The 10,988-nt window shown below is 49.3% G+C and overlaps 2 protein-coding genes across 3 annotated transcripts in view; one reads left to right on the top strand and one right to left on the bottom strand.

Moving 5' to 3' along the window:
- The window catches only part of Mrps2 (mitochondrial ribosomal protein S2), a 3,856-nt gene extending 978 nt beyond the window's left edge, over positions 1–2,878 (bottom strand). Inside the window, exons 1-4 of one of the 2 annotated variants that reach the window (XR_007594124.1) lie at positions 2,785–2,878; positions 2,568–2,684; positions 1,976–2,105; positions 600–1,476 (exon numbers count right to left, since the gene is read on the bottom strand). Coding sequence is in view for 1 of the 2 variants with exons in the window: in XM_050155008.1 (XP_050010965.1) it covers positions 894–1,476; positions 1,976–2,105; positions 2,568–2,684; positions 2,785–2,827 (873 nt within the window). In the remaining variant the exon portion in view is untranslated. Of the gene's footprint in view, positions 1–556; positions 1,477–1,975; positions 2,106–2,567; positions 2,685–2,784 lie in introns of those variants that run through there. The other variant, XM_050155008.1, reaches the window with a different exon arrangement.
- A 1,432-nt stretch (positions 2,879–4,310) lies between these two features.
- Positions 4,311–9,720, top strand: Pierce1 (piercer of microtubule wall 1). Its single transcript, XM_050155123.1, has 3 exons — positions 4,311–4,617; positions 5,430–5,508; positions 9,293–9,720. Exons 1-3 carry the CDS (start codon positions 4,475–4,477, stop codon positions 9,479–9,481), a joined length of 411 nt encoding a protein of 136 aa, XP_050011080.1. The 5' UTR covers positions 4,311–4,474; the 3' UTR covers positions 9,482–9,720.
- The last annotated feature ends 1,268 nt before the right edge of the window (positions 9,721–10,988 follow it).

The following is a 10,988-nucleotide window of genomic DNA, read 5'->3' as shown; positions in this document are numbered from 1 at the left end:
AAAAACCAAAAAAAAAAAAAAAAAAGAAAACCCTGTCCTGAAAAACCAAAACCAAACAAACAAACCAAACTGAAAACCAAAAAAGGTCTAAGGAGGGGGAGTCTAGGTAAACATCCTGAGGACTTTGGGTGAGGTCTGGTTCTACAGATAGCAAAGGTCACCAAGTCATAACATATCCACTCCAAGCCTTCTTCATGGAAAGCAGGTACTCTGCTTCAGCCAACCTTTCAAGCAAACTGTGGAGACTTTTTTATTTTAACTGCGAGTTTCTGTAGTGAACCTAGATCTCTACTCAGAGGGTCCATTTCAACAAACTCAGCCTGATTCAGTTGTGTTCCTTTCACCATTATCCCACACCTTAAAATCCACTCCTACACATATTCCTGACTGCTTGAATGGATTAGCAAACTCAGTAAGCTCTTTAGTGGTGCAGCACACCTCCTTTGGGACTATACTTCCTACCCTTCTAGGAGCCTGCTTAGCCTTTAAGTCTGGTTATAGATCTAGAGGCGACTATTGGGGGCCCCGAGGGACATCAGTATTGTCTTGCTCGGAATTTCTGTCAGAGAATGAAGTATTAATTTTAATTGAAAACCCACCTGATACAGACCCAAAGTGGAAGCAAGGGCTTCTTGACAAAAGAGAAACAGTGCCTTCCACTTGGCTAGCTATGTCCAAGTCTTAGTGGATGCCAGAGTTCACATGGATATGTACTTGAGTTTGCTCCCAGAAAAAAGGCAGACCAGGCTTAACTCAGGATGATTGGACTCTGGGGTGGCCAGACCTTGGGAATATAGGACTCTGATGCTGAGGATGTGGATATAGGCAGGGTTGGACAGGAGCTTCCTGCTCAGAACAGGCTTGGCTGTCTAGTGTGGGAGCAGAGGTTCCCATCATGGGGAATGGCTTTTATCAGGTGCAGATGTCCCACTGCCCTCAGACCCCCTGGAACTCTGCAGCCGATGCAGCGCCTCCATCTGCCTCCTCTTTTCCTTGGCGCGGTTGATGGTTGTCCGGAAAAGCTTGCAGAAGAGCTGGATAGCTTGGGGCGAGTCATCGTTGCCAGGGATAGGGTAAGTGATGAGGCACGGGTTGCAGTTGGTGTCCACAATGCCCACCGTGGGGATGTTCATCTTGGCAGCATCCCTCACAGCCACATGGGACTCAAAGACATTGTTGAGCGTGTGCAGGAAGATGATGAGGTCCGGCAGGCGGACTGTGGGCCCAAAGAGGAGGTGTGCGTTAGTCAGCAGACCACCCTTGAAGTAGCGCGTGTGGGCGTACTCTCCGCAGTCCTGGGCTGTCTTCTCGATCAAGTGAGAGAACTGCCGGTTTCTGCTCACGAACAGGATGATGCCCTTGCGGTAGGCCACGTGAGCGGTGAAGTTCAAGGCCAGCTGTAGGTTCAAGGCTGTCTGTTCCAGGTCGATGATGTCTTGACCCAGGCGGTTCCCAAAGATGTATGGCTCCATAAACCTGCCAAAAAAACAAAAAACAAAAAAAACCCCAAGGCGAGTGGAACAGTGTTCACGGAGCTACGACGGAGCTACCCCTTCCCCAACCATCTCCTCCCCAGCAATTCAGAATCTTAACTGAGGGCACTGCAGGCTGTGAGGTACTATTTACATTCGTCTGCTCCCCACCACACTCTGTCTAGTGAGTGACGGGATGGGGTTACAGTGCTGTGGAGTTGACCAGCAAGCATTGGGTGTGTGGCTCAACCTGTCCCACCTTCCCCCACGGAGATTTGAGGGCCAACTGCACATTAAACAAGAACCCAGGCCTGGTACTCTGTCTTGTATTGCTCTCTATGGCCACTCCAGTTCTATATAGCAGGACCTCTCCACTGGGGTGGCCGAAACTCAGGGGTCTCCGGCCCGTAAAGACCCTCAATTTTGGTGTTGCTGTTAACGGTCCCCCACTTCCAACCCTGACCCGATCCCACTGCCCTGCCCACACTGTCCGTGCCAGCTACCTATGCCGGCAACCGGCTTTATGGCCCAGGTGTACTCGGGCCTCGAAGAGGCTCTTCACAGAAAACAGCTCCTTGACATTGAAGAAGTCCGAATGTTGCAGGGGCACATCTAGGATCCTGCTCTGGAGATCTGAAAAGGAAGGAAAGGCACTGTGGCACCAACCAAAGACTCAAGGGTCCCTTAGAAGTGGGGCCCTCAAGGGCGAGGACGAGGAATGTTAGGAATGGTCTTGGAAGACACAGGTGCATTTTTACGGCGCCAAAGGGCTAGAGCCAAGGTTTGAGGCGGACTCTGTGTGGGGAAAGCCTGCTCATCTCTTCCCTTAGTCTCCACAGATAAAAGAGAAAGATACTGGGACCTCATTGACTTCTGGCGTGTTAAATGCCCCGCCAAGAGACCAGCAAGATCAACAGATCCAAAACTGGTCTTCACTGGTCTCGGGAGCTACTAAGCCACGGGGGGGGGGGGCATTCTCCGGTCCACCTCCCCTCCCCCACTTGAGAGATTAGCATAGGGTTCGTTTGGGGATCCCGCAATGACAACCCCTCCACGATTCTGCTCCCCGACCCAGCTCCAGTCGCTGGCCTTTACCGTCGTCGTCCTGGGGCTCGTTGACCACGGGGACTTGAGCTCCCGACACTGTCCTACCATTTAGCCCCGCCGGGCCCGGGGTCGCCTTCTGCAGGAAACTTGGCCAACGCCACACACCTGCGGGGAGAGAGGCGGTGGGACCGTGCCCTGACCACATCCCTGTCCTCCTCTCTCGGATCCCAGGGTCCCTCCCGTCTCAGGGGTCCTGAGCGCTCACCTGCACACAGCAGCCGGGTCAGCACGGCCGGAGAAGGCGCCATGGTTGGCGCGTGGACAGAAACGCCGCGGAGACGCTTCCTGCCAGGCAGAGCGCCTCCTCCGCCGAGAGCGCAGGGTCGCAGCGCCGCCTGCAGGACTGGAGGACCGCCCCCAGCTCCCTCTGTGCACGACCTTGCAGGAGGGATCCACCAGGGCGAGTCAGTGAGGTGGCTGGCTTTCGGTGCCTAGCTGTGAGGTGGGACACTCATCTACAGCGTGTTCCTCCACGTAAAACTGTAGCGTCCTCTCAGAGTTGGTCAGGAGGAGGCGACCCTCTGGTTCAAAGTGGTCTTTATTGTTTGTTTTCCTGAGATAGGGTTTATCTATGAATCCTTGGCTGTCCTGGAGCTCTGTAGACCAGGCTGGTCATGAACTCAGAGATCGGCCTGCCTCTGCTTCCCGAGTGCTGGGATTAGAGGCATACGCCACCACGACGCTCGGCACATTTTTTCTTTAAACTTTGTTTTAAGTTTATTTATTTTGTGTATGAGTACTTTGCCTACATGCATAAATATGTATATTATATGTATATGTATATACATATATATGCACCCCGTGAGTGCCTGGTGCCCGTGGAGATCATAAGGTGTCTGATCCCTAGGCACTGAAGTTAAGGATGTTTGCGAGTTACGTTGTAGGTGCTGATAGTTGAATTCAGGTTCCCTGCAAGAGCAATAAATGCCCTTAACCACTGGGTCATCTCTCCAGCCCCATATTATTTTAAAGAATGACGAGTCTACAAGAGCTAGTTCCAGGAAAGGCTCCAAAACCACAGAAGAAACCTTGTCTCGAAAAACCAAAAAAAAAAAAAAAAAAGAATGACGACAACAATGAACTAAAGTCTCTCTGACTGGCCTGGAACTCACAGATATCTGCCTGCCTCTGTCTCTGAGTACTGGAATTATTGGTGTTCACTACCACACTATGCCCCGAGTGGCTTTTATTATTGGTTTTAAAACTTCTCATCATCATTATTGATACAGGGGTCTCACTATGTACCCTTGGCTGGCCTAGAACTCTCTATGTACAACAGCCTGGTCTCGAACTCAGAGATATGCCTCCCGCATGCACTAGCATGTCATAAATACCTGCACCGCTCACAAGATCAGATTTTAACATTTCAATAGTATTTGGCCTAAATTTAGCAACATCTCGCATCTAAATGTAGGCTGAGTTGTGGTGAGCATGGGGCGAGAGGTCAAGGAGACGTCCTGGCAAGTCCAGCAAATGACAGACCAGTGAGTGTTTGCTCAGGGAGAGATCGGAAGCACCTGATTCCTGTGAATTTGCTAGTTAAGCCACAGGTTCTAAGGTCTCATTGGCCCAGAATCTGCTTCCTATTGCATTTTGAGATGATACCAGGATGTTCCCAACAGTCGCAGAAAAAGGCCAGCGGTACCCGCGAGGGTCTGAAGCGTGAAAACTTGGAATTCCTTCGCGTGACCGTCCTGGCTTAGAACTCCTCACTGTCCCCTTTGTTATTCGCCCTCTGGAAGATTCTAGATTTGCCTACAGCTCCGGGGGCAAGCAGTCCACAAAGAACCGCCCCTCCCCCTGTCAGGTGACATCGTTGCCTAGCAACAGGACGCCCTGCCGCTGCTGCCGCAGCCTTGGCTATTGTTCGGGGGCTACTTTTCTGTGGAGGTTAAATGTCTGAAGAAAACCCCCAAGAGTGCACGGAGCCGGTGGAGCCCAAGGCTAAGCCCGCCCCAGAGAAGACGAGCGACTACTATAGCGTGAGCGAGCAGCTCCCCGTCAGGTTCAACAACCCGGGGTGGTTTCATGGCTACAGGTGAGGACTGGGGTCACCTCCTCCAGGCAGGCAGCAGGGTGCCTCAGGTGACCCTAACTTTAGCCACGTGTGTAAAAACTCCCAAGTGCCTGACCGCTGAGGTGAAAAGAAGCCAGAGGTGGACCCTCGTGCCTTGTGTGACCATTACTATCAGGGTCGTGTACCTTCTGCCTGAGCAACCACGTATGGATGTAAGGTTGTGTGTGGGGTCTCTCCACTTTTGGAACTCTTCTGAAAGTGACCTCACAGGGCAGTGTGGCTCCCTTGCAAACGATGGAAGCCTGCAGGCACGCTACCAAGCCCTTCCCGCAAGCGAGAAGAAGACGGCTTGCTGAGGCCTCAGAGTAGGAAGCAGAACCGCTTCCCACCAGTAGCCTCTGTGTCACAGACCACTGCTTCATAAACTACAAACCTTCCTCCGCTCCAGCGGACAGAAACTAGGCCTCTGTAAGGGTTGGGGCTCAGAAGTGTAGGGACTGCTGGGTGACAGGGTCTTGAAGCTGAGATGTGGTTCTGGAGGTAGCTACATGCCTGGCAGTAGCTATCTGTGGACCAAGGTTCCACCGAGGCTCCTAACTCCAGCATTTGCTGGCTGGGTGTTCTGTAGGGGTTTGCCTTGAAAGGATCAGGGGTCATGGCTAGCAGAGGAGGCCAGGGGCCTGCTGGGAGAGAGTGGCCACAGTGGGAGTAGGGTTGGCATGGTATTGCTGTCTGGGGACATCACCAAAAGAACTCCATCAATCTGATTCTTTCAGGTTATGACTTGACTGGCTTAGAAGGAGTGGGAAACAGAGTGTGTCTCTCTTCTACAGGACCAATGAGGCTGTCTCTATGTACAGGACCAGTAACCAGACCTATGGAAGCAGAGCACCCACAGTGCATGAGATGCCGGTACGTGAAAGCCAGACATGCCAGGATGAGGTGCCATCTAGAAGAACAGAGTTGGGGGAGTCAGAGATTGGGACCCCATTATAAATATGGGGCACCTTAACTCATGTTAGAATGGGGCAAGGCAGAGAGATGGTAGGATACATTTAGGAGCAAAATATATAGTAGAAAGAGAAAAGTCCAAATAAAATGGCTTCTGCCTTGTCCTTCTCCTGTTCTATAGTCACTTACACCCTCAGATAGGTGTGTGCGCCTTCACATGGGCACACACACCTTTACATGGGCACCCAGAGGCAAACCAATGAAGCCAAATGTTCTTTGGCATGTTCTGTACTGTGAGATGTGCTTTGTGCATTGGGGTGCAGTTCTGGTCAGAGTTAAGGTTGCAAGCTGATGCCATTGTGACTGAAGTCACTCAGATCCAGGGAAATCACTAAAGGAGTCAGGGAGCACCCTCATACCGCCAGGGCTCCCACTTTGAAATGAGGATGTTGGGGGTCATTACCCAAACAGCTGCCATTTTTTTGAAGAGCTGGTAGTTGGTCATTTAGTTATGTCGTCATTCTGTGTGACAGAACTCCTGTGAAGAGACTATCCTAAAAGATATTCTGGAATCAGTGTCCCCAAATCAGAGAAGTGTTTTTGTGGGAATTAGGTACATGGGTACTGCTGCTTCTGCATTTTTTTTTTTGTTTGTTTGTTTGAGATAGGGTTTCTCTGTGTAACTCTGGCTGTCCTGGAACTCACTTTGTAGACCAGGTTGGAAATGAAGGCATGTGCCACGACTCCTGGCTGTTCCTGCTTTCTTAAATTGCATTCTCCTTGTCCTTGTGTGGGAGTGCACCATGGCACACGTATGTAGGTCCGAGGACAGCGTGTAGGAGTTGGTTCTTCTTTCACTGTGTGAGTCCTGGGCACCCAGGCCAAGTCATCAAGGCTGGCAATAAGTACCTTTGTCTTTTTCTTTGTGATAGAGTCTCTAGTTAGCCCCAGATAGTTTTGAGCTCACCATGTAGCTGAAGATGGCTTTGAACTCCTGAACTTTCTGCCTCCATCTCCCAAGGGCTGGGTTAAAGTTGTGCTCTGCCACAGCCTGTTTTATGAAGGGCTGGGGCTTGCGAATGTCAGACATAATGTTCTACCAGCTGAGCTTCCCTGCCACCCCCAGTTTCTGCTGCCTTTAGAAAAGGTCACTGCTCTGGTCAACAGTGGCATTTGACACTCAGATTAGCAGGCAATGGACCACAAGCCGAGGGTATCAGGCAAGTTGGGAGGTGGCTACTCCCTGCTTCTTACAGTCCTGTTCTCTGGCGTTAGCTGTTTAGCTTTCTGATTGAGTACACTGCACTCTGCGAGCACTTCCTAGTATTATTCTCTATGCTACTGCAGAGGTGGATATCTGTCTTTATACACTAGTCAAATGGCACTGAGTGTGCAGGACCGAGAGGGGGCCCCTGAGTGCGCAATGCTGTCAGTTAACCACCAAGGGGCAGTAGTGGCTCAGATGCAGGTGCACCTGCAGTACACTGTGCGGACAGTGGGGGAGCTGTGTGCATTGGGATGGTATCCGGACACTGTTTTATGTTCAGTTTTTCTGGAGATCTCAAACTTGCCTTTTAAAAAATGCTCTGAGCAAGGCGGTAGTGGAACACACCTTTAATTCTGGCACTTGGAAGGCAGAGGCAGGTGGATCTCTGTGAGTTTGAGGTCAACCTGCTCTACAGAGCAAGTTCCAGGACAGCTAGGGATGTTACACAAAGAAATCCTGTCTCAAAAAAACAAAATAAATAAGTAAGTAAGTAAATAAATAAATATTAAGCAAAGAAAGGAAGGAAGAAAGAAAGAAAGGGATAAGTAAAGAAAAAGAAAAGAAAAACGCTTGAAGTCATTTCTCTTTACATGGTGGAGGTTAGTCAGCCATCTCCCTATCACTAGCTAGATTCTGTCTAGCTAGGCTGGTTCTCACCCCGGTTTCTGTTCACGGTGGCCTCACCCCTTACCACACTCTCAGCAAGGAGTGCTTCAGGCCTCTGCAGGGCAGCCCCTTCCCACACACTGGGCCAGTGGTTCATGCTTTGGGGTCTTTAAAGCACTTGCCAGAGGGTTTTGGCTCCCAGCCAGGACAGGAACCTTTGCTGTAGCTTCAAGGAGGGACCTCGAAGGTCTATGTTAAAGGCAGGGTTACTAGTGTGTGCTTTTCGGATGCGGGACTCTGTGGGGGTTCTCAGGGCGCTGGAGGTATGCCCTTGAGAGGGACCATGGGGTCCAGTCTGGCCTCTCTTTACTCTTCTTCAATGGCTCCTGACAAGCAGTTTGCTTTGGTCACTGTCACCCAGCCAGGGCCAAAGCATCAGAACTGCTCGTTCATGGGACCGAAACTCAGGAGTGAGGCCCAGATATCTGTATCTGTATCTGTATCTGTATCTGTATCTGTATCTGTATCTGTATCTGTATCTGTATCTGTATCTGTCTATATCTATCTATCGATCAATAAATAGATAGATAGATATTCTTTCTCTCTTTTTCTCTCTTTCCTTCCCTCCCCTCCTTCACCCCTCTCATTTTGAGATAGAGTCTCTCTATATAGTCATGCCTGTCCTGGAACGCTCTCTATAGACCTCGCTGGCCTCGAACTCGCAGAGAACTGCCTCTAGAATGTTGAGATTAAAGGTATGGACTACCTGGGAGCTGGAGAGATGGTTCAGCGGTTAAGAGCATTGCCTGCTCTTCCAAAGGTCCTGAGTTCAATTCCCAGCAACCACATGGTGGCTCACAACCATTTGTAATGGGGTCTGGTGCCCTCTTCTGGCCTGTAGGCATATACACAGACAGAACATATGTATACATAATAAATAAATAAATAAGAAAAAAAAAGGTATGGACTACCATGCCCTCCTAACTTTTTCTCTTGCTAAATTAATTTTAAGTATTTGTTAGAGTGTTGCAAGTGTTGTGACTGTACTCACAAAAGAAAAACCTGAATCTTACAGAGGCCTAGTGACTTGCCCAGTGTGGCATGGTTGGCAGGAGTGGATCTTGATGTATGTGTGTGTAGGGGGTGTCACTCTGGCCTGACCCCCGATTAATGCTTGTTGTCACACCTAGATGTGGAGTTGTTGCACACGGGTGATCATGTAACTTCTCTTGCTGTCCGTGTAGTGTGGAAATAAGGCACTGTTAATTTTTTTTAAAGATTTATTTATTATGTACACAGTGTTCTATCTGCATGTATGCCTGCAGACCAGAGGAAGGCACCAGATCTCATTACAGATGGTTGTGAACCACCATGTGGTAGCTGGGAATTGAACTCAGGACCTCTGGAAGAGCACTCAGTGCTCTTAACCCCTGAGCCCCCAGCACTGTTAATTATATTGGACATATTATGTACAAACTGGGAAGGTTGGGGCAAAAGCCCACTCTGGTTTCTTTCTTTCTTTCTTTCTTTCTTTCTTTCTTTCTTTCTTTCTTTCTTTCTTTCTTTCTTTCTTTTTTCTTTCTTTCTTTCTTTCTTTTTTCGAGACAGGGTTTCTCTGTGGCTTTGGTTCCTGTCCTAGAACTAGCTCTTGTAGACCAGGCTGGTTTCGAACTCACAGAGATCCGCCTGCCTCTGCCTCCCGAGTGCTGGGATTAAAGGCGTGCGCCACCACTGCCCGGCTCCCACTCTGGTTTCTGTGCTTCTTAGCAATAGAGGTTATATTTTCTCAGAAACTCTTACTCTTCTTCTGAAATGCCAGTCTGGCTGCTTGAATATTGTCATGCACCATTAACCCTCTTGTTTCACTTCCAGAAAGTGTATTACCCATCTTCAAATAAGTTTTCCAGACAAGTTGCAGCTACGGGAATGTTCCGGAGTAATACTTTGAATGTCGGCTTGGACAAGAGCATAGTGACGGGTCCTGACAATTACATTACTCACTGTGACCGCCTTAACTTTCACCCCAGCTACAATGTCAACAGGCCATCCATCTGCGACTAAGGCAGCTGGATGCCAGTCCCCGTGGACGGGGTCTCCTGACTCAGTGTGGCTGTAGGGAGCATTGCTGCCCCATCCTTGACAAGGGCCCTGTTCTACAGGCACGGATCTCACCACTTTCTCAGAAAAGACTTTTCCTTTCTGGAGGAGAAGATATGCGAATAGGGCCATAATGTCTTTCGTTCTGTATTTTACACAGGGAAGATGCTGATGGCTGGGTTTTCTATTAAAAAAGTTGTCACAGCCTCAATTTCCAACTTGTCTCATATTTGTCCTGGAGCAGCAGGGAACTGCACATCTTGGAACACAAATCTTGACCCGAAATGCAGAGTGAGCCATGGAGTGCCACAAAGTGTCTTTCTGTGAGAGCAGTTGCCATGTGTCTGACTATACTAGTCTAGCATCTGCACAGACCCTAGAAGGTCCTCAGAGAATGTGGGGTGCCCCAACTGGTAGAACAAATGTCAGGTGAGCACTCTCCAGTCACAGTGAGGGTCAGGGGAGGGACAACCCACTAAGGTTGACAATGATAACCAGTATGATAGTCATTGCTGAGAACTGCGGAGGTTGAAGGTCTCCCATCCAAGTACCATTCAGTCTAACCTCACTTCGCTCCCTAGATGGGAAATACTCAGTTTATACAAAGGCTCTTTCAGGTCCTTTTATTTTATTTTATTTCTTTTTTAAGATTTATTTATTATGTATTCAGTGTTCTGTCTGTCTGTATGTTTGCAGACCAGAGGAAGGCACCAGATCTCATTATAGATGGCTGTGAGCCACCATGTGGTTGCTGGGAATTGAACTCAGAACCTCTGGAAGAACAGCCAGTGTGAGCCATCTTTCCAGCCCCTATTTTTTCTTTTACATTTTTATTTCTAAAGTGTGTGTGTATGTGTAAGAGTGTGTGTGTGTGTGTGTGTGTGTGTGCGCGCACACACCCACACACCCACACACCCACACACCCACACCCAGGGAGTCCAGAAGAGGATGTCAAATTTCCTGGAGCTACAGCAGGTGTGAAGCGTGTCCCATCTGGGTACTGGGACCTGAACTTGGGTCCTTTATGAGAGTAGTGTGTGGGAGAGGAAGGGAGGGGAGTGGAGAAAAACATATAGCTCAACAAAAACAATAAAAAGAGTAGTACGTGTTTTCAGCCACTGAGCCATCTCTCCAGCTCTCATTTTCTTTTCCGTTTGCTCTTCCTGGCAGCAAGCACCTTACCCTGATAGCCATCTTGTTGATCCAGATTAGTTTTTAAAATACGTGTGTGCAGCCGGGCGGTGGTGGCCCATGCCTTTCATCCCAGCACTCGGGAGGCAGAGGCAGGTGGATCTCTGTGAGTTGGAGGCCAGCCTGGTCTACAAGAGCTAGTTCCAGGACAGGAACCAAAAAGCTACAGAGAAACCCTGTCTCGAAAAATCAAAAAAAAAAAAAACAAAAACAAAAACATGTGTGCTCTTGCACCTGGGTGTACATGTGTAAGGCTGTACTCTGCCATTGTGTATGTGCG

The sequence above is a fragment of the Alexandromys fortis genome, unplaced genomic scaffold (assembly GCF_014885135.2).
Source record: "Alexandromys fortis isolate MF-2015 unplaced genomic scaffold, M_Fortis_MF-2015_v1.1 scaffold_72, whole genome shotgun sequence".
Lineage (NCBI taxonomy): Eukaryota > Metazoa > Chordata > Mammalia > Rodentia > Cricetidae > Alexandromys > Alexandromys fortis.
The sequence above is the reverse complement of the archived record's forward strand: the minus strand, read 5'-3'. Positions and strand labels throughout refer to the sequence as shown.

What these genes read in the sequence shown, in the direction of transcription:
- Pierce1 (XM_050155123.1), top strand. Translation starts at nt 4,475, where the DNA reads ATGTCTGAAGAAAACCCCCAAGAGTGCACGGAGCCGGTGGAGCCCAAG. An exon ending in GGGTGGTTTCATGGCTACAG is followed by an intron (nt 4,618 to 5,429) that starts GTGAGGACTGGG and finishes TCTCTTCTACAG; the next exon opens with GACCAATGAGGCTGTCTCTA. An exon ending in CCACAGTGCATGAGATGCCG is followed by an intron (nt 5,509 to 9,292) that starts GTACGTGAAAGC and finishes TTTCACTTCCAG; the next exon opens with AAAGTGTATTACCCATCTTC.